This window comes from Mandrillus leucophaeus, unplaced genomic scaffold, assembly GCF_000951045.1.
Source record: "Mandrillus leucophaeus isolate KB7577 unplaced genomic scaffold, Mleu.le_1.0 Scaffold1090, whole genome shotgun sequence".
Classification (NCBI taxonomy): Eukaryota; Metazoa; Chordata; class Mammalia; order Primates; family Cercopithecidae; genus Mandrillus; species Mandrillus leucophaeus.
Window position 1 is genome coordinate 395,602 of NW_012099099.1, and position 20,986 is coordinate 416,587.

At 34.8% G+C, this 20,986-nt stretch overlaps 1 protein-coding gene across 1 annotated transcript in view; it reads right to left on the reverse strand.

Moving 5' to 3' along the window:
- The window catches only part of FOCAD (focadhesin), a 339,855-nt gene that overhangs the window by 177,435 nt on the left and 141,434 nt on the right, over positions 1–20,986 (reverse strand). Inside the window, exons 12-15 of the mRNA XM_011988811.1 lie at positions 13,649–13,753; positions 13,124–13,225; positions 12,479–12,609; positions 10,438–10,564 (exon numbers count right to left, since the gene is read on the reverse strand). Coding sequence (XP_011844201.1) covers positions 10,438–10,564; positions 12,479–12,609; positions 13,124–13,225; positions 13,649–13,753 — 465 coding nt within the window. The remainder of the gene's footprint in view (positions 1–10,437; positions 10,565–12,478; positions 12,610–13,123; positions 13,226–13,648; positions 13,754–20,986) is intronic.

The window sequence follows — 20,986 nt, forward strand, 5'->3', positions numbered from 1 at the left end:
AAATTAAAATTAAAATTAAAAAAAAAGAAAAAGCAAGCCAGGTACTGCGAGATCTTCCTGTCTTATCAAGAGAAGGTAGATATTTGTATGTTTATCTTTAGTTAATATTAGAATTAATTTTAAAACTATTAATCCTACAGTAATCAAAGAAAATAAACCATAAGTTTTCAAACTTTTATTTATATAAATATTAGTGGCTTTTATACTAGGACAAACATCCTTATTATAATAAACATTAAACCATTCAGGACTGCTATTGTTTACTCTTGAAAGATGATACCTATTGCTCAACATCACTAATTATGAGGGAAATTTAAATTAAAACTACTATGAAATATAACCTCACACCCTTTAGGATGACTGTTATCAAAAACACAAGAGACACAGAACATTGATGGAAAAAAGGAACCCTATTACACTATTGGTCGGAATGCAGATTGATACAGCTATTATGGAAAACAGTATAGAGGTCCTTAAAGAAACTAAAACCGCCATATGACCTAACAATCCCTCTTCTGGGTATATACATAAAGTAGCATAGGCAACTTTGTAAAGACATTTGCATTCCCACGTTCATTAGTCACTACCTCATAAAGATATCACGGCCTTACAAAGATATCTGCACTCTCATGTTTATTAAAGCATTATTTACAGCGGCCAAAATATGGAAACAACCTAAGTGTCTACTGACAAATGAATGGATAAAACGTAATACATATTAACAATGGAATATTATTAAGCCTTAAAAATGGAGGTCCTGTCATTTGCCACACCATGGATGAAACTAGACGGCATTATGCTAAGTGAAATAAGCCAGACACAGAAAGATGGGAAGGGTAGTGGAGGACTGGCGGGGAGGCAGGGATGGTTAGTGGGTACAAAGAAAAAAGAGAATGAATAAGATTAAGTATTTTATAGCACAATTCAGTGACTACAGTCAACAACTCAATTTTACATTTTAAAATAAAGAGTGTAATTAGATTGTTTGTAACTCAAAGGATAAATGTTCAAGGGGATGGATACCCCATCTCCATGATGTACTTATTTCATGTTGCATGCTTGTACCAAAGCACCTCATGTATCCTCATAAATATATATACCTACCATATACCCATAAAAATTAAAAATTAAAAAAAGAATGAAGGTAACAGCTAATAATTCTTCAGTTGTAACACCTACCCAGGAGGATCTGCCTTATTTGGGGAGAATAGAAGAAAAGTAGATGTTGGAGAGAATGTAAAACAGAACTGCCACTTTTGAAAACAGTATGGCATTCCTCAAAACAGTTAAACACTGAATTAGCATATGATCCAGCAATTCCACTCTTAGATATATACCAAAAAAAAGGATGAAACATACATCAACATGAAAGCTTGTACATGAAGGCTCACAGCACCATTATTCATAATAGCCAAAAAAATGGAAACAAGCCAAATATTCATCAACTGATATGGACATACAACACAATATTACTCAATCCTAAAAAGACACTATAAAAAGTATTGATACATGTTGCCACAAGAATGAATCTTGAAAATATTATGCCAATTGAAAAGCCAAACACAAAAGGCAACATACTGTATGAATCCATATGAAGTGTCCAGAATAGGGATATCTATGCAGACAGAAAGTAGATTAATGGTTCCCTAAAGCAGGGAGGTATGGGAGGATTAGGGTTCAATGCTTAAGGGATGTGGCTTTCATTTTGAGGTAATGAAAATGTTCTAAAATTGATTTTAGTAAGCTTTTCAAAACTCTATTCAAAAAGTCACTAAATTATGCACTATATAGGTGAACTGTATATTTATGAATTACATCTCAATATCACAGAATATATAAAGAAAAAAGAAACATACAGGTCAGCAATTGAGCCTCTTTCCTCTAGTTCCTAATCTTTCTCTCTGCTACCTGAGAATGCTGCTTAAGGTTTGAAATATTCTGTTCATGTGTCTTCTATCTCTCCCCTGAACATTTCTAAATTTTAAATACATTTAGTGTACTTAACACCATGTTTCCTCTACCAGACTGTGAGCTCCTAGAAGGCCAAAAATGTCTCATAAATCTTTACATGCAAAAAGCCTTGCACAGCCTGGATCAAGTTTTCAATATTTTTATTTTAAAGTTAACACATTTTGTGTCCTACCTACAGAAATCTTTACCTCATGTTTGCTGTTGCAACAGACAGGGTTTGAAGGAGAAGCTGTGCCAACTTATTTTCCCTTGCTCTCCTCACCACCACTGCTTACCAGAGAATGAATAAATGACAACTGGCCAGAACACAGCTGAAAGGCTGCCAACCATTCTATTTGAACATCTTCAGGAACAGACAATAACCTTTATGAGATTATGATATCAAGAGGATCCCTTGTATACTTACAACCACAAACCCAAATACCTGTAGAACAACACTGTGACAACTTCATCTTCTTTTAAAAGAAAAAGTTGTCCAAAAAAAATAAAAGAAGAAGAATTGCTTTAAAGCTATGGATTTAAATAAGATCCCTAATCAATAAAATGAATTTCAAAAACATCCTTTAAAGGTACTCATAGGCCAGGCATGAGATTATCATGCCTATAATCTCAGTACTTTGGGAGGCCAAGGTGAGAGGACTGCTTGAGCCAAGGAGTTCAAGACAAGCAGCCTGGTCAACATAGTGAGACCCTGTCTCTACAAAAAATTTAAGTTAGCCAGATATAGTGGCATGCACCTGTAGTCCCAACTACTCGGGAATCTAAGGTGGGAGGATCCCTTGCACCCAGAAATAGAGACTGCTGTGGACATGCACACTACCACACTCCAGCCTGGGTGTCAGAGCAAGACCCCATCTCAATAAATAAATAAGAGAGAAAAATGGGAAGCAGCTTAAACATTCAATCAAAAATGAATCATTTGATTACTAATAATATTTTCATTGAATGGAAAGTAAGCCATTAAATTATGTTGCTACATTAAAAATCTTTCTAGGAAAATGTAAACTAATTAGAGAACATAGAAACTCTGTGAAATAATGTGTAAAGAAAATACAATGAAAAGGGATATGAAAACAACTTTGTGAGAGAATAATGAATGATAATACTTTTTTTTCATTACCCAAAGTAAATGTGATGCTTTAAAAACCTAACATCTTTGGAAATGGGATAAAAACACTTCAACATAACTTTAAAAATATAAAGTATAATATGCAATCAGTAAAACACTAAAAATTAATATACTTTAGCTCAAAACATCTTTTTCATTAAGGCCTTTAGGCAAAGTCTTAATAATGCAAAACCTTATACATTAACCAATCAAAAAGAAAATGGAGAAGGATAGGAAAAAAGTCCAAATACCACTCTCAAAAAAAGTTTTCTCCAATAACACAACATGACAAGGTAAAGTGAACACAAACACAACCACCAAAAGCACACAATGTCAGCAAGTGAATTTTATCTTAATAAAAACTGTATTGAGGCAGACTTGGGTTTGAGTCCTGAATACTACATTTTAGCTGTATGAATTTGGGCAATTATTCAACTTTTGTAAACCTCTCAGAAGAAAACGGTACCTGTCACGATTGGGGTTTTCTTCACTTGTAAGAACTAAATGAGATAATAAATAATAATGACTGTAGTATATGCTGTTAACTATACCGAAAGTACTCACTCAATAAATCAAGAGATGCCTACTACTGCTGCTACAAATATTATTAAAACATCTCTAGCAGTTTTCCAGCTGAAAGCATTATGCTAATTTCATATAAAAACAAAGAAAATGTTACACATGAACAAAGTAGCAAAGAATAACATAATGTATGTTCATCTGATCTCTCCTATGGTTTAATAAGCTCTCTTTGTAGTGAAAGGCCCACAAACCAAGCTCATGCTTTCAAGTATCACTTACTTAGAGGCATCAGGACAGAATTCTTTTACTCATCATTCCTATAGAAATGAAATGTAACCTGGCTAATCAGGGAAGTCAAAAGCAATAAAGAAGGAAATATTCAAAGGACTTGAATAGACAGTTCTCCAAAAAGGTAACAGAAGTGGCCAAAAATAATAGGAAAAGATGTTCAATATTATTAGTCATCAGGGAAATGCAAATGAAAACTACATGGGATATCACTTCACACTCATTAGGATGGCTATAGTTAAAAAGGAAAACAGATAATAAAAATGTTAGTATTAACATCACTGATTATTAGAGAAATGCAAATCAAACCCACAAGGATATACTATCTCACACCAGTCAGAATGGCAATTATTAAAAGGTCAAGAAACAACAGATGCTGGTGAAGTTGTGGAGAAATAGGAACACTTTTACACTGTTGATGGAAATGTAAATTAGTACAACAATTGTGGAAGGTGCAGTTTTTCCTCAAAGATCTAGAACTAGAAATACCATCTGACCCAGCAATTTCATTACTGGGTGTATACCCAAAGTAATATAAATTATTCTATTACAAAGACATATGCGCATGTATGTTCATGGCAGCACTACTCACAATAGCAAAGACATGGAATCACCCCCAAATGGCCATCAATGATAGACCAGTTAAAGAAAATGTGGTACATACACACCATCGAATACTATGCAGCCATAAAAAGTAATGAGAGCATGTTGTCCTTTGTAGGAACATGGATGGAGCTGCAGTCATTATCCTCAGCAAACTAATGCAGGAACAGAAAACTAAACACCACATGTTGTCAATTATAAGTGGGATTTGAACAATGAGAACACATGGACACAGGGAGGGGAAAAACACACACCAAGAACTGTCAGGGGAGGGGGTGGGAGGAGGGAGAGCATTAGAAAAAATAGCTAATGCAAGTTGGGATTAATACCTAGGTGATGGGTTGATAGGTGCAGCAAATCACCATAGCACACATTTACCTATGTAACACACCTGCACATCCTGCATATGTACCCCAAAACTTAAAACAAAAATCAAAATTTTTAAAAATAAAATCACTTTCTTGAAAAAAAAAAGTGTTGGTGAGGATATGGATAAATTAGAACCTTCTTACACTGCTGGTGCAGATGTAAAATTGCACAACCACTATGGAAAATAGTTTGGCAGTTCCTCAAATAGTTAAACACTGAGTTACCATATGACCCACCAATCCCACTCCTAGAGATCTATCTACCAAAATGAAAATATGTATCCACATAAAAACTTGTACACAAATGTTCATTGCAGCATTATTCAAAATAGCCAAAAATAGAAACAATCCCAATGTCCGTCAATTTCTAAATACATATTCTATTGTTTATATTTGAGATTTTCAACACGATGTCATGGAATACAGAGAGTAAAATGGCTATGACAGTGGAGCAAATGAATATATCTATCATCTTACAGAGTTACTTTTTTATGACGAGTAGCTAAAATCTACTTTTTTTTTTTTTGAGGCAGGGTCTTGCTCTATCATCCAGGCTGGAATGCAGTGGCTCAATCATGGCTCACTGCAGCCTCAATCTTCCTACCTCAGCCTCCCAAGTGCTGGGACAACAGGTGTGTGCCACTATGCCCAGCTAATTTTTCATATTTTTATAGAGACAAGGTTTGCCATGTTGCCCAGGCTGGCCTCAAACTCCTGGCTTCAAGCCATCTGCCCCCCCTTGACCTCTTAAAGTGCTGGGATCACAGGTATGAACCAACATGCCCAGCCAAAATCTACTTATTTAATAAAAATCTTTAACAAAATAAAATTTTATTAACTTTGGGCCTCACGTTTTACATTCACTATCTAAACCCGTTCATACATACCTTCTATTTTGTATCCTTTAACCTACATCTCCTTTTCCTCTTCCCTCTCACTGCTGTGGCAAACACTGTTTTATTCTATATACCTGTGTATCAGAGCTCTTTCTTTTTTTTCAGATTCCACATATAAGAGAGATCATGCAATATTTTTCTTTCCGTGTCTGTCTTATGTCACTTATCATAATGTCATCTAGGTTCATCCACATTGTCCCAAATGGCAGGATCTCCTTTTTTAAGGGTGAATAATACTCCATGGTGTATATACATACATGCATACACACACACACACACACACACACACTCTCAATATTAACAATCACATACACACCACAATTTTCTTTATCCATTTGTCTGTCGGTGGCAAATTTCCATCAATTGATAAGTGGATAAACAAAATGTGGTAGAGCCAAACAGAATAATATTCAACAATAAAAAGAAAGAAAGTACTGACATGCTGTAGCATGGATGAACCTTGAAAATATGTTAAGTGAAAGAAGCTAGTTACAAAAGACAACACATCATATGATTCCGTTTATAAGAAATGTCCAGAATAAGTAAATCCACAGAGACAAAAAGTAGATTCGTGGTTGCCTAGGGCCAGGAGAAATGTGGAATATGGAGATTAGGGGTGACAACTAAAGGGTATGGAGTTTTGTGGGGAGTTAAAAGTGTCCTAAAATTGATTGTGATGATGGCTGTGTAACGCTCTGAATATACTTAAAACTCATTAAATTATACACATTAAATGAATGAATTGTATGCTTTGTGAATTATATCTCAATAAAATTACTTTTTAAAAAGATTATTGCTTATTGGAGCCATCATTCTGTATTCAGACAGAAAGAAGAAAATTAAGGGAAATGATGGTGGGTGGGGCAAAAAGTAATGAGAAAGCTCGGTGGAAAAGATACGAAAAACAGAATGCAGGAATATTAATTATTTTCCTTTGAAAATGACAAATTCATAGTGTAATGATAAATAAAATTACTACTTTCAATGCCCACATTTTTCAAAGGAAACAAGCCTGGGAGTAACAAAAGAGCATGAGACTTCGGAGTCTTGAGACTACTCTTGTGAGCCATGTGTTAAATTGCCAGAACCTCTGTTTCTTCACTATAAAATGAAGTCCTACAATCCCGATATCATAAAATGTTCAAATTCACAGTAGGTACCTGTATTAATTAGGGTTCTCTAGAGGAACAGAACTAATAGGATAGATGTATGTATGAAGGGAAGTTTATTAAGGAGTCTTGATATCACAAGGTGAAGTCCCACAATAGGCCATATGCAAACTAAGGAACAAGGAAGCCAGTCTGAGTCCCAAAACCTCAAAAGTAGGGAAGCCGACAGTGTAGCCTTCATCTGTGGCCAAAAGCCTGAGGGCCCCTGGAAAACCACTGGTGTCCAAGAGTCCAAAAGCTGAAACACTTGGAGTCTGATGTTCAAGGGTAGGAAGCATCCAGCATGGGAGAAAGATGAAGACTGGAAGACTCAGCAAGTCAAGTCCTGACAACTTCTTCTGCCTGCTTTACTCTAGTCATGCTGGCAGCTGAATAAATGGTACACTCTCAGTTTGAGGGTAGGTTTGCCTCTCCCAGTCCACTGACGCAAATGTTACTCTCTTTTGACAAAACCCTCAGATGCACCCAGGAACAATACTTTGCATCCTTCAAACCAATCAAGTTGACACCCAATATTAACAATCACAGAACCCAAGAAACATTAGCTATAATTTTTTAAAAGCAATTCAGCCCTAAAAACAAACTTGTAAATTCCCAAATCAATACATTAATAGCATTAAGGAAGGGACAAATTTCTCTTTGCCAATTCCAGACAGCCAGACTAAATTTTTGCCTTTATGGTCAGCCAAGATTCCTACAACCTTCTCTCTCTGTTGTTTGTTTAGCAAAGTAGCACTAAAGAAACCCATACTGAAAACACAATCTTTACCTTGACAGAATTGGAAGGTAGACAGAATCCACCCTTTTAATCTTTCATTGATGTCTAGGATAAATAATTAAGCAGCAATAATTCTAAACTTAACCTGATGCAAGCAAAGACAAAAGAATTTCATGATTACAACTTTCAAGATGAAAGAGTTCACTTTCAAACCTAAGAGGGGAAAAAGCTACTTATTTTACAAAGGCAAAGTGGGGAAAGCCCTGCAAAATCCAGTTTTGGGTACTTTTCCAACTAAGGTTATTTTCTTAAAGATAGAGTTATTCAATTTATTCTCTTATCTTTATTAATTTGTTTTATTTCACCAAATTAGGCTGTCTTTCCATATACCTAATTATATTCGATACTTAAGGATCTAAAGAGTAACAGATAGACAAATCATTACCAAATGCTACCGGGAAATGGATTTATAACTACGCCGAATGTTTTCCTTCTTGAAATCTTGGCTACATCACGCTTCACACATGATATCAATTAGAAAACAAAATAACTGGCTTCACAGAATACAAGCTGACCTCTGTGACTAGCACTCTGGACGCAAAACAAAACAAAAGATGAGCCCCAAATTAGTAAATGCAGCATGGCAAGAGCCGGGAATACCAAGTATACTTTATGACTGTAACACACATCACAGGACATAACAGCAGCAGCTTCACAAGTAATGAACACACACACACACACACACACACAGCTTGGAAAGCCTTAAACAAAACATAAAGATATATTACTACCATCATCAAGCCTCAGAGGAAAATAGATTATATCTACTTATTTAGATAAACACAAAGCTATTCATTACCAAACATTAAAAAAATTATCGTCGAAAGTAACAGTAATACAGTCACTTTCAACAAATTCCACAATTCTGGACATTGATAATATCTATAAAAAAAACTGGCATATAACACTTAGTAAGCATCAATAAAATCGTTTGCTTTAGTAAGCATCAATAAAATTTACTTTCTAGACAAAAATGAACAGATGAAAAACAAGAGGTAGGAAAATAAGCATTCTTTAAAATAAAATGAACTTAACTGATTAGTGGTATTGCTTTATTATTTATTAATACCTACATGAGCAGATACTACACTACGTCTTTTTTGTGTATAATCTTATTTTATCCTCCTTTGAAGGAGCAAAGTTTCAGAGAAGCTACCTAAACTAGTCAAAGGACACATAGAACAACTGATATATACTACGTACACTACTGCCTAAAAAGAAACATGCTTTATCTTCAGTACTAACCACAGTTAATGATGATGGCTTAGAGAAATGGAATGAGAAATGTCAGTGCCAAACTCAGGGTATTTCTTATGAATTAATAAGCATTGATAAACTATAGAGCCTTATAGTAACAAGAGGGGATGGGCAGAGAAAACAATGGAATCATAAAAGCTATAAGGGTAAATTACTATTTATTGTAAGAAAAAATGTTGATTTCAGAAATGAGTTGATGCCTGTTAGGAAAAAATAATGAAAAGGAAATACTGCAAAACAGTAAAAATGGTCACCTTTTGGAAGTGAAAGTTTAGAATTCTTTCTTCTCTCAAAGCTGGTTTAAACATAGAGTTTAGAATTACTTATTATGAAAGTAATACAACCATTAAAGAGATATTTCCCAATCTCAGATAACTGATAGAAGCAGTAAAATCAAGTGTCCTTGGGTATGCGTGGTGTTCTCCTGCTATAACGGCCCCTTGCCATTAAGTTCTAACAACTTTTCCAAATATTGGGCACATGATGTGAAAGCATTGTCCTTACTACACATCAGTTTTTAAACAGCAATGATTTTCACTGCCTGCTGAAATAAGTGTTCACCAAAAAGAATAGAAGTGTATTCTCAAACCAAGATCCTGAGTAAATATCTATCCTCTCTCTGGGGTCTATCTTCCTCATCTGTAAAATGGTGTTAATCCCTATACTGCAGAGTTGTTAAGAAAAATACATAAAAAGTGCTTAGCCCAAGGACATGAGCATAACACTCAATATGGCTGTCACTTATATTATCGTATCATTATATTCATTACTATCATTGTCAACCATAACTAACCATAACCTTAAGGTGAGAGAATTCTACTTAGTCTCATTCACTAAAAAACTACAATTGGGTATGTATGTTCACTAAGTCAAAAAGTTTGGTTAGGTCAATGAATGATCTTTGGTGCAATTACCACATTTCTCTAAAACAGTAGATTCTCTCTGCTGTGTTACAATTCTGGGAACAGTCTGAAGTTCAGAAAATGATTTACAAGTTTAGTTCTAACATTTACCCACTCTACTCAATCTAATCACTAGGAATGAATGGTTCTTTCCCAATCGTTTAGCAAACAATAATTTTTGTTAGCTATAAAAGTGCCATTGGCCCACGACAATTTCTTCACCTCACCTGTTTCTAAAGCTTTCTCATCACAAAATTAAGAAGCAACTATATTCTAGAGTTCTCCTATAGGCACAACTTTCCCTTTTGTCTTAACAAAAATAAATAAGAACAAAGAAAAACCTGAAGTCTGGTTTTCTTTGATCTCTAGAGAATGCCTACATGACGGGATGTTTCAAGATTCCCTTCTAGAAAGAATTTGTAAAGTAGGTCTTGCTTCACTTTTCCAAGAAAAAAATCACTGAGAATGAACACTCAGACTTTCAGTTATTTGAATCTAATCTTACATTCTTGTACCCACTCTGTCTTATAAAAGATTTTCTTCAAAACTATCCAAAGCAATTTAGAAATGCCTACCTCAGCTTGACAGAGTGCATGAAGACCTTGTAATACCAAGGCTGCTGGAGTAGCTTGATCAGGCTTGGTGCATTCATTCAACACCTGAGAAATAGCTGCCAACATATCTGCACCATGTTGATATGGCCTACAAGAAATTAAAGTTTAAAAGCAAAATTAATGCTAAAGAGCAATTATCACTCCCAGATCTTTTGCCTAAACAAAAAGCATCCATCATTTTCTATACTCTTGTGCCACTAAATGGTGACCCTCAAATATTAATACCATGTTTTTTCTTCAAAAATGTGCATCATGATCATTTTCTGCTATAATTTTATGCTCATTTTTATACAGAAATAACCCAAAAAGACACTTAACAAATTTCATTCATCCTAAATCACAAATCCTCTTGTCTAAATTGAGAAAAACTCAAGGCTGTATTAATGGTAAAAAGAACTGAATTACCTAATTGAGATTATTGGTAAAGATAGAGCTATTCTTGCCTGATAGTATCAGATACTCATTACAAAAGCAGGAATTTGAGAACAGGAGATGATTTGTGCTAGTAGCAATACTAACTAGGGTGGCTGCACCTATCATAGTAATGATGATAATGATAAAAATTATAAAAACTATAACCAACTGAGCTCCTATCTCATACCAGACACTGTGCTAAATTCATTCACTCATCCTCCTACCCCTCCGCTCCTTTCTAATCCACATATATTGTGCTATCACCAGAATATCATTAATTTCACAGTTATGCAAGTCTATTCCCTGAATTCCTTGTTACCTTTCAATAATATCTTTTCTTTAATTAACAAAATGTAAATTGATGAAATTACCTGTCAGAATTCTATTGTTTCACTGTCCCACAAATGGAAATAATTTTCCAAAATGAAAAAATTGTACAGATCTGGAGGTAGTAACTGAAATGAATACTGAATAAGTTATCAGTAGACTCTGATCTGGTTTGATATTCAGTCTATTCTGAGCCTCAACTTTAATTATATAAAATAAGAATGTCAGCCAATAACTTTCACCTCTGAATTTTTTTCCATGCCAATAGCTCAATAAAATTCAAACTCCCAGTCCTTGGGTTATACATATGTAATTCCTTTTTTTTTTTTTTCTTTTACACTGAGGTCATTTTTGTGTTGCTAAAAGATGGAAGCTTAGAAAAGAGGCAAAATTGCTAGGGCTTAGTTTCTGTATATTCTGATCCAAATTTTACTTGAAACAGGAATCATCCATGTTATCAGCATCTTAGCCAATCCATTGCACAGCTTCAGAAAGTAGCATTCACACTGCTGTCATTAACAGAAGTGAGAATGATGTTACCAAGAATTCAACGCAGTGGCCTGATCAACAAATGAAACTGCAGGACTACAACTATTTCAAATGCATCAAGTCTATTTCCTCTGTAAACATTTTCATCTTAACACATGCAAGAAAATCAGTTTTGATATGGTAGAGCTCAACTTGTATTATTTCAGTCTTGTCACCTCCACCCTGTTTATTAATCCATAATCTAGAACAGCAGAGTCATCTTCCTAATTTCTTTATGTTTTCCTAAAAGCTTACAACATATATAAAAATTCATCATCATTTTCTTCCTTGTTATAATTAGAAATAATTCCACGCAGTAAGTCAAAAATAAGGGCTCCCCATTAAAACTACTTATCTCCCTACTTAAACCAAGGGAGAATATAAGAAAGAACAGTTTATGACAACAGTCTACTGTGTAGTTTTCAGGGATTCATATACGGAAAAATAGAAAACATAATATCACATGTTTTACTGCAATATTAAATTATTAATCAGAAAAGGATATAAATATCCTACAAACCTAGATACAAGACTAGACCTGAAAAGGAAAGGCACACTTCTCAAAGTTATTGTTCAATATTATTAAATTTTATAATCAGAAAACTTAAGATAAAAAATTATTACTACTCATATATTCTCTGCCTATCTTTTCTTGCCTCTTGCTTGCAATAAAAAAATTAAATACAAAATAATATATCATGATATACATTCCTAAGAGTTAACAACATCATACCTCTGCTTACATATATCTCTGATTGATGCTGCTTTTGCAATCAGTTTCTCCCATTGGACTTCCTTGCCCACCGAAAGAGAAGGTACATCAGACATAGCCATGAAACGCTGCAGTTCAGGATAGACTCGGTCCTACAAAAGCAATTTTACAAAAAAGGTAGTTTCCCAACTTGAGTTGAATAATCATCACCTTCCTTTTATGCAGCATTTTCACCTCCAAATCCTCCATTTGCATTGCAAATTATAATGTAGTTCTTCTAATCAGCAGAGAAGATTGCTGTAGTGATTACTGGGGATTTTCTTATAGACCAATGTACTGTTGATTTCATAAAACAAGAAGAAAGTGGCTAAATCTCACCCTAATTACAAAGGCTCTAATCATTTATATTTCCATTATTTCTCAAGCAAATGGAAAGATACATTTCAGAAATAAAGAAATAAGATTTTATATTCTCAATTTCTCTGAAAGTCAATAGCAACTAACTGCATTACAAATGCATCACAATAAATCAAAACCTTTTCAATGCAATCATTGGTGCCACTCATTAATACCACTAAACCAAAGCATTGCCATATATAACATAATTATTTTCCTTCAGTGAAAGGAATATATTTAATACTCATGCAAGTGTATATCTGAAATTACCTGCTTTTCCCACAATGATGTCAGCAAACGCAAAGTGACAGCTCTTAGTCGTGGGGTGGTTCCAAGTAGTTGTATTACTCGTAGAATTTGTCCTACACACACCTAGAAAATATTCAAGAAACTCTAGTTGTATAAACGTGAATGCAGACAACCTCGAGGTTACCAAAAGCATTTTTAAACCCCTTGTTATAAAATGAAGACTGAAAAGAAAGTTTGCTGCAATATTACCCACCTTCTTAAAGGATGAAAGATAGCGTTGGAGGGGCTAGATAGCAATCCCGGGGACATAAGGACCTAATCTCAGAAAATGGCCAAAGTGAAAACTTGGATACTAAGTAATTTAACAGAATTAATTATTAAACATTGTAATAAATACTTTTGTCTTCAGATATTACCTCCTAGCTCAACAAGAGAAGTAGTGATTATGGCAAAATTTAGGGCTCAAAATTTCATAATACTAAAAAGAATTCAATGTATTATTCATGACTCACTTTTCTCCCCAACTAAATTAATTAACATACTAACCTTGTGAACACCAAGTTTAGGTAAACTATACAATATATCATTATATAATATAGGTTCCAGTGGTCTTCCCAATTTGAACATCAAAACTGGAATCAGATTTGGCACCTAAAATAAATTTTTAAAATATATTACATATGCCTTGTTACAAAAAAGTAATACATAATGGAATATTTATCTTTTTTTCCAGAGGAATAATATGAATCTGAATGAATTGGAAGACTTAGAATATATCAGTTAGCTATTATTGGCTAATGATAATTTCATCACTAGTATTCTACCACTTTTATAATTAGCTGCCAAACACCAATCAAAAAGTGCTTTTCTTGAACAACTATAACATCACTTCTGAGAAATACGATAGCAGTTAAGATACGTCCTGCCTTGCCAAGCATGGTGGCCCACCCCTGTAATCCCAGCACTTTGAGAATCCAAGGCAGGAGGATTGCTTCAGTCCCGGAGTTGAAGGCCAGCCTGGGCAACACAGGAAGACCCTGTTGCTACAAAAAATTTTTTAATTAACTGGTCATGGTAGTGCACACCTGTAGCCCCCGCTACTTCGGAGGGTAAGGTGGGAGGATCACTTAATACTGGGAGCTCAACATGGCAGTGAGCCATGATTGCACCACTGCACTCCAGCCTAGATGACAGAGCAAGACCCTGTCTCAAAAAAATAAAAAGATATATCCTGCCTCAAATAAGTTTAAAGCTCTAATGAACAGCCAACACTTAAGATATGTAAACAATAAAATTTCACATAATGAAACATTCAATTAGGTTACTCCAGTAAGAAGTAATTAAAGTCAGTGTACTACAAAGGAGCCAATGGACAAAAATTTCCCTCTAAGTCCTCATTTCAATCTCTATGCATAACACAATAAAATGTGAAAACAAATATATTCATGGATCAGAAGACATAGCATTGTTAAGACATAATTATTTCCCAAATTGATCTTGAAATTAAATGCAATCTTTATCAAAATTCCACCTGGCTTCTTTGCAAAAATTGAGAAGCTGATCATAAATGCATGTGTAAAAGCAAGGAACCCTTAATACCCAAAATAATCCTGAAAAAGAAAAACAAATTTGAGGACTCAAACTTCTCACTTCCAAATTTACCACACAGCTAAAGTAATTAAAACGGTATGGTACTGGCATAAGATTAGAAAGACAAATCAATGAAATAGAATTCAGAGTCCAGAAATGAAAACTTACATTTATAATCAATTGGTTTTTGACAAGGCTCCCCAGAAAAAAACAATAAGGACAGAAGAGTCTCTTGGAGGAATAGTGCTGGAATTCAACAACTGGATACCCACATGCAAAAGAATCAAGTTGGACCCCTTTCTCACACAACATGTAAAAATTAACTCAAAATGGATTTTAGAACTAAATGTAAGAGCTAAAACTATAAAATTATTAAAGAAAATATAGGATTAAGTCTTTTTGACATTGGGGTAGAGAAAGCTCTTAGACATGACACCAAAAGTACAAGCCACAAAAGGAAAAATGAATTTCATCAACGCAAAAATGCTTGTCCTTCAAAAGACATTATAAAGAAAGTGAAAGAACAACGCACAGAATGGGAAAGAGTATTTGCAAACCATATAGCTAATAAGAGATTTGTACCTAGAATATATAAAGAACTCTTAAAACCCAATAATTGTGAAACCCCGCCTCTACTGAAAAATATTTGCCAGGCATGGTGGCAGGTGCCTGTAGCGTGAGGCTGAGGCAGGAGAATGGCATGAACCCAGGAGGAGGAGCTTGTAGTGAGTCGAGATCGCGCCACTGCACTCCAGCCTGGGTGACAGAGCGAGACTCCATCAAAATAAAAATAAAATAATAATAATAATAAAAAAACAATTTACCAAAAAAAAGGTTTTAAAATAGGCAAAGAATCTGAATACACCTTTCTCCAAAGAAGATAAACAAATGGCCAACACAGGAAAATATGATCAATTTCATCAGACGTGATAGAATGCAAATCAAAACCATGAGATACCACCTCACACATCATGCAAAAGCTATCATCAAAAGATAGACAATAATAAAAGTTGCCAAGTATGTGAAGAAATTGGAACCCTTTTACACTGCTGGTGGTAATGTAAAGTAGTTCAGGCCCTTTGGAAAACATTCTATCAGTTTCTTAAATGGTTAAACATAGAATTGCCATATGATCTAGCAATTCGATTCCTAGTTATCTGCTTAAGAAAAAAGAACACATATGTCCACACAAACTTCTGTAAATGAATTTTCAGAACAGCATTATTTACAATGGCCAAAAAGTGGAAACAACCCAATGCCCATCAACTGATGAATAAACAAACAAAATACAGTATAACCATACAACGGGATATTATTCAGCCATAAAAATAAATGAACTATTGTTACATACTACAACATGGATGAATCTTGGAAACATTACGCTAAGATTAAAAAAAAAACAGCCACAAAAGCCTCGTGTTGTATGATTTCACTTATATGAGTAGAAGGCCCAGAATAGGCAAATCCGTAGAGATAGAAAGTAGATTAGCGGTTGTCTAGGATAGGGGAAGTAAGAAGCAGGGTGTGGTCAGGGAGGGTGAAAAAACAGGCAGTGATATCTTATGGGCATGGGGTTTCTTTTGGGGGTAATGAAATGTTCTCAAATTGGTTGTGGTAATATTTACAAAACTCTGTAAATATAATAAAAGCCATTAAATTGTACACTCCAAATGGATGAATTATATGAGATGTAAATTATATTTTAATGGTTTTTTAAAATTCAATTCAAAATTATTTGCTAAATATCTACTATAATCAAAGCACTTACTTGATAGCACAAACTGTAATGTCAACAATTTTTATTTGCCATATGCTACATTTCAAAAGTTTGTTGTCCAGCAGTCATTCCTCAGTATCTACAGGGATTGGTTCCAGCACGGTCAGACACACAGATACGCACACCCCATTCCATGGATAGCGAAATCCAGAGATGCTCAAGCATGTTATATAAAATGGCACAGTATTTGCATATAACCTATGCACATTCTTCCATATACTTTAAACCATTTCAATACTACTTACAATGCCTAAAACAACATAAATGCTATGTAAATAGTTGTTGTACTATATTGTTTATTCATATTCTCTTTATTGTTAAATTGTTATTTTTATTTTCTTCCCCAAATATGCTCTGTCTGCAGTTGGTGAATCCACAGAGGAAAAACCAGCTGATGTCAAGGGCCCACTGTATTTGTTAATTTTCTCTATCTGTTCTATTCTTAGAAAGCCTGTTCCTTCTAAACTTAGAAGACATCTATTTTAATTCAATTTCAAAAGTGAAAAAATATCCTCTTAACTTTATCACCAAGACATTGACAATTAAACATTAATTCATTAATGACCCTGACCACGATACACCACAGCAGCATGTGGAGCTGTGTATGTAATAGCTACGATCTCACAACAGACAGCCAAAATGCATGATGTTTTTAACAAGTGCAGAGACTTGATTGGAAGAGAAATTCTATCACTCTCACCTTGGGCAAATGAAAGGAGACAAATTTTTGAACTGACTTTTCAGTTCCTATTTTAATTAAAAACAAACGGTTATCTTAAATTGGCTTACACTGATCTCAATGCATTATCCCCTTCTAGAGAGATTTCTACCAAGACACACTGACAGATTCTTAGTTTTCAGAAGGGCAATGAGTATATTTAGTGACATTTTATAAACTAGCGTATTTAGTTGTGTGACTTTCAAACAAATGTTGTAATTATAGTGTCAGGAGAGAAATAAAGTACTGTATTTATGTCTAAGACTACACAGTTCCTTTATGAGACTTGGCCCTAAAAAAAGTATGTAAGGGTGTGTCTTTTCCTCTGGCCAGTTCAGAAATAAACAAAGTAGGAAATGTTTACAGTAAATAATCTTAGACTTAACACAGTTCTCAAGGCATAGTAGCCCAAATTAAGTCCCCAATTAAATGGAAAAAATAAAACAGAGACTGTTTCACTAGGGAAAAACAGATACAGATAGATGTTTGTGGAAAATACTTTTTGCATAAAGGATGGGCTAATTTTTTTATTATTATTAATTAAATAATTATTTCCTTATGAATATATATTTACTTGAGATGCAATTACCAGCTCTTGATCCTCCTAATCTTGAATCTTATACCCTTCAGAGGCTGAAAATACAATGAATACTCGGATTTTACCTTTAATGTAAAAGAAGCTGGAAAGTGCCCTATAATTGATTGTCTCAAGATCTGGCTTCATATAACTCAATGTTTTCTCTTCGCTCCTCCAGAGTTCAAGTTCCTTGATAAACAAATTAATTAAGAATCACAGGACTGCTATGGGAGCCCCTATAAGACTATGACTAGATTTCTCAGCAGAAATCTTGCCAGCAAGAAGGGAGTGAAATGATATATTCAAAGTGCTGAAAGGTGTGGGCAGGAGTTAGTGGGCAGGTACTGCCAACGAAGACACTGGATATTATATCTGGTAAAACTATCCTTCAAAAATGAAGGAGAGGCCAGGTTCAGTGACTCATGCCTGTAATCCCAGCACTTTGGGAGGCCAAGGCGGGAGGATCACCTGAGATCAGGAGCTCGAGCCCAGTTGGGCCAACATGGTGAAATCCCATCTATACTAAAGAAAAATACAAAAATTAGCTGGGTATGGTGGTGCACGTCTGTCATCTCAGCTACTTAGGAGGCTGAGACACGAGAATTGCTTGAACCAGGAGGCAGAGGGTGCAGCAAGCTGAGGCTGTGCCACTGCACTCCAGCCTGGGCGACAAAGCAAGACTCTGTCTCAGAAAAAAAAAAAAAAAAAAAGAGAAATAATGATATTTCCAGATAAACAAAAGCTGAGAGAGTTCATCATCACTAAACATGCCTTACAAAAAATCTAAACGTAGTCCTGCAAGGTGAAACAGAAGGGCTCCAGACAGCAACACGAAAGCATATGGAAATATAAAGTTTCCTGGCAATATATAAACAAAGAATCCTATAATATTATAACAGTGGTGCGTGAATCACTTTTAATTCTGGTACAGGGTTTAGAAGGCAAAAGCATAAGTAACATAAAAAAAAAAAAACCCATGTAAATGGATGAACTTTATTAAAAAGATGTAATTTGTGACATTGGTAACATAAAAAGGGAGGGAGAAGTAAAAGAGTAGTTTATGTATGTGACTGAAGTTTATGTAACTTGTTATCAGCTTAAAATATTGTTAGATATTGATGTAAGACCCATGGCAACCATAAAAAAAATACACGTAGAACATGTACAAAAGAAAATGAGTGGCTGGGTGAGGTAGCTCATGCCTGTAATCTCAGTACTTTGGGAAGCCAAGGTGGGTGGATTACTTGAGGTGAGGAGTTCAAGACCAGCCTGGCCAACATGGTGAACTCTCGTCTCTACTAAAAACACAAAAATTAGCCAGGCATTGGTGGCACACACATGTAATCCCAGCTACTTGGGAGGCTGAGGCAGGAGAATCACTTGAACCCGAGAGGCAGAGGTTCCAGTGAGCCAAGATCATGCCACTGTACTCCAGCCTGAGCGACAGAGCGAGACTTTGTCTCAAAAAAAAAAAAAAGAAAGAAAAAAAAAAAAAGAAAAAAGAAAAGGAGTGAGGAATCAAAGTGTCACTACCAAATTAATGAAACGTAAAAGAAGACATCAAGAGAAGAAACAAGGAACAAAAAAAATGCTATAAGACAGACAAAAAACAATTAACAAAACGGCAATAGTAAGTCCTTTCCTACCACTAAGTACTTTCAATGTAAATGGATTAAACTGCTCAATCAAAAGGCATACAGTGGCTAAATGGATTCTGAAAACCCAAACAAGATCCCATTATAATGACATCTACAAAAGAGTCACTTTAGATTTCAGGATACACTAGGCTGAAAGTGAAAGGATATTTAATACAAATGGTAACCAAAAGACAGCAAAGTTGTCCATATCAAAAATCATCACAAGAGAGAAAGGAGGACACTATATAATGATAAACAGGATAATTCACCAGGACAATATGATAATTATATATACATATATATATATGCAACCAACATCATAGCACCCAGATATATAAAGCAAACATTGACAGAACCAAATGGGAAAATAGAAAGCAATACAGTAATAGTAGAAGATTTCAATATCCTATTTTAAATAATGGAAGGAACATCCAGACAGAAGATCAATAAGAAAACAGAGGACTTGAACAACACTATAGACCAAGTGGTCCTAACAAACTCACACAGAACATTCCACCCAACAGCAACAGCATGTTCTCCCTCAGGTCCGTACAGAACATTCTCTAGGATGGATCACATGTGAGATCACAAAACAAGTCTTAACAAATTTAAGACTGAAATCACACTAAGTATCCTTTCTCACCACAAATTAGAACCATAATGAGATGTCACCTCATACCCGGTGGGATTAACATTATCAAAAAAAAATAAGAAGTGTTGACAAGGATGTGAAAAAATTACAACATCTGTGCACTGTTGGTGGGAATGTAAAAAGATGTGGTCACTATGGGAAACGGCATGAAGTTTCCTCAAAAAAATTTTTTTTAATCTACTCTATGATTGATCTTGAAGTTGTTTATGCAAAAGAACTGAAATCAGGATTTTGAGGACATATTCACATTCCCACATTCATGTCCTATTATTCATAATAGTCAAGGGATGGAAACAACCTAAATGTCCATCGGTGGATGAATGGATAAACACAGTGTGGTATATGCATACAATGGAATATTATTCAGTCTTTAAAAAGAAAAATTCTATCACGTACTACAACTTAGATGAAACTTGAGGACACAATGCTAAGTGAAATAAGACACAGAAGGACAAATGCTGCATTATTCCACTTACATGAAGCATCTAAAGTGGTCAAACTCTTAGAACAGAAAGTAGAATGGTGGTTGCCAGACAGTCAGGGAGGGAGAAGTGGGGAGCTACTGTTCAATGAGTATAGAGTTTCAGTCATGCAAAATAAAAAAAAAGTTCTAGAGATCTACTGTACAAAAATATTCATATACTTAACAATACTGTACAGTACACTTAGAATTTTTTAAGGTAGATTTCATGTTATGTGTTTACCATATTCAAAAAATCCTGGGATTGTTTTTTAAGAGTCAGAAGATATCTTATCAACTTCATTTAGTTTAACAACTTTATTTTACTGAAGATTAAACTGAGGCCCAAAGAGATCACAAAGTTAGATGATAGCAAAACGTGGATAGGAGTTCATGTCTCAGTTCACTCCTCCATTCTACCTTGGCAGACTAACAGCAAAGATAGATTCCAACCTATCTATAACAGAAACAAA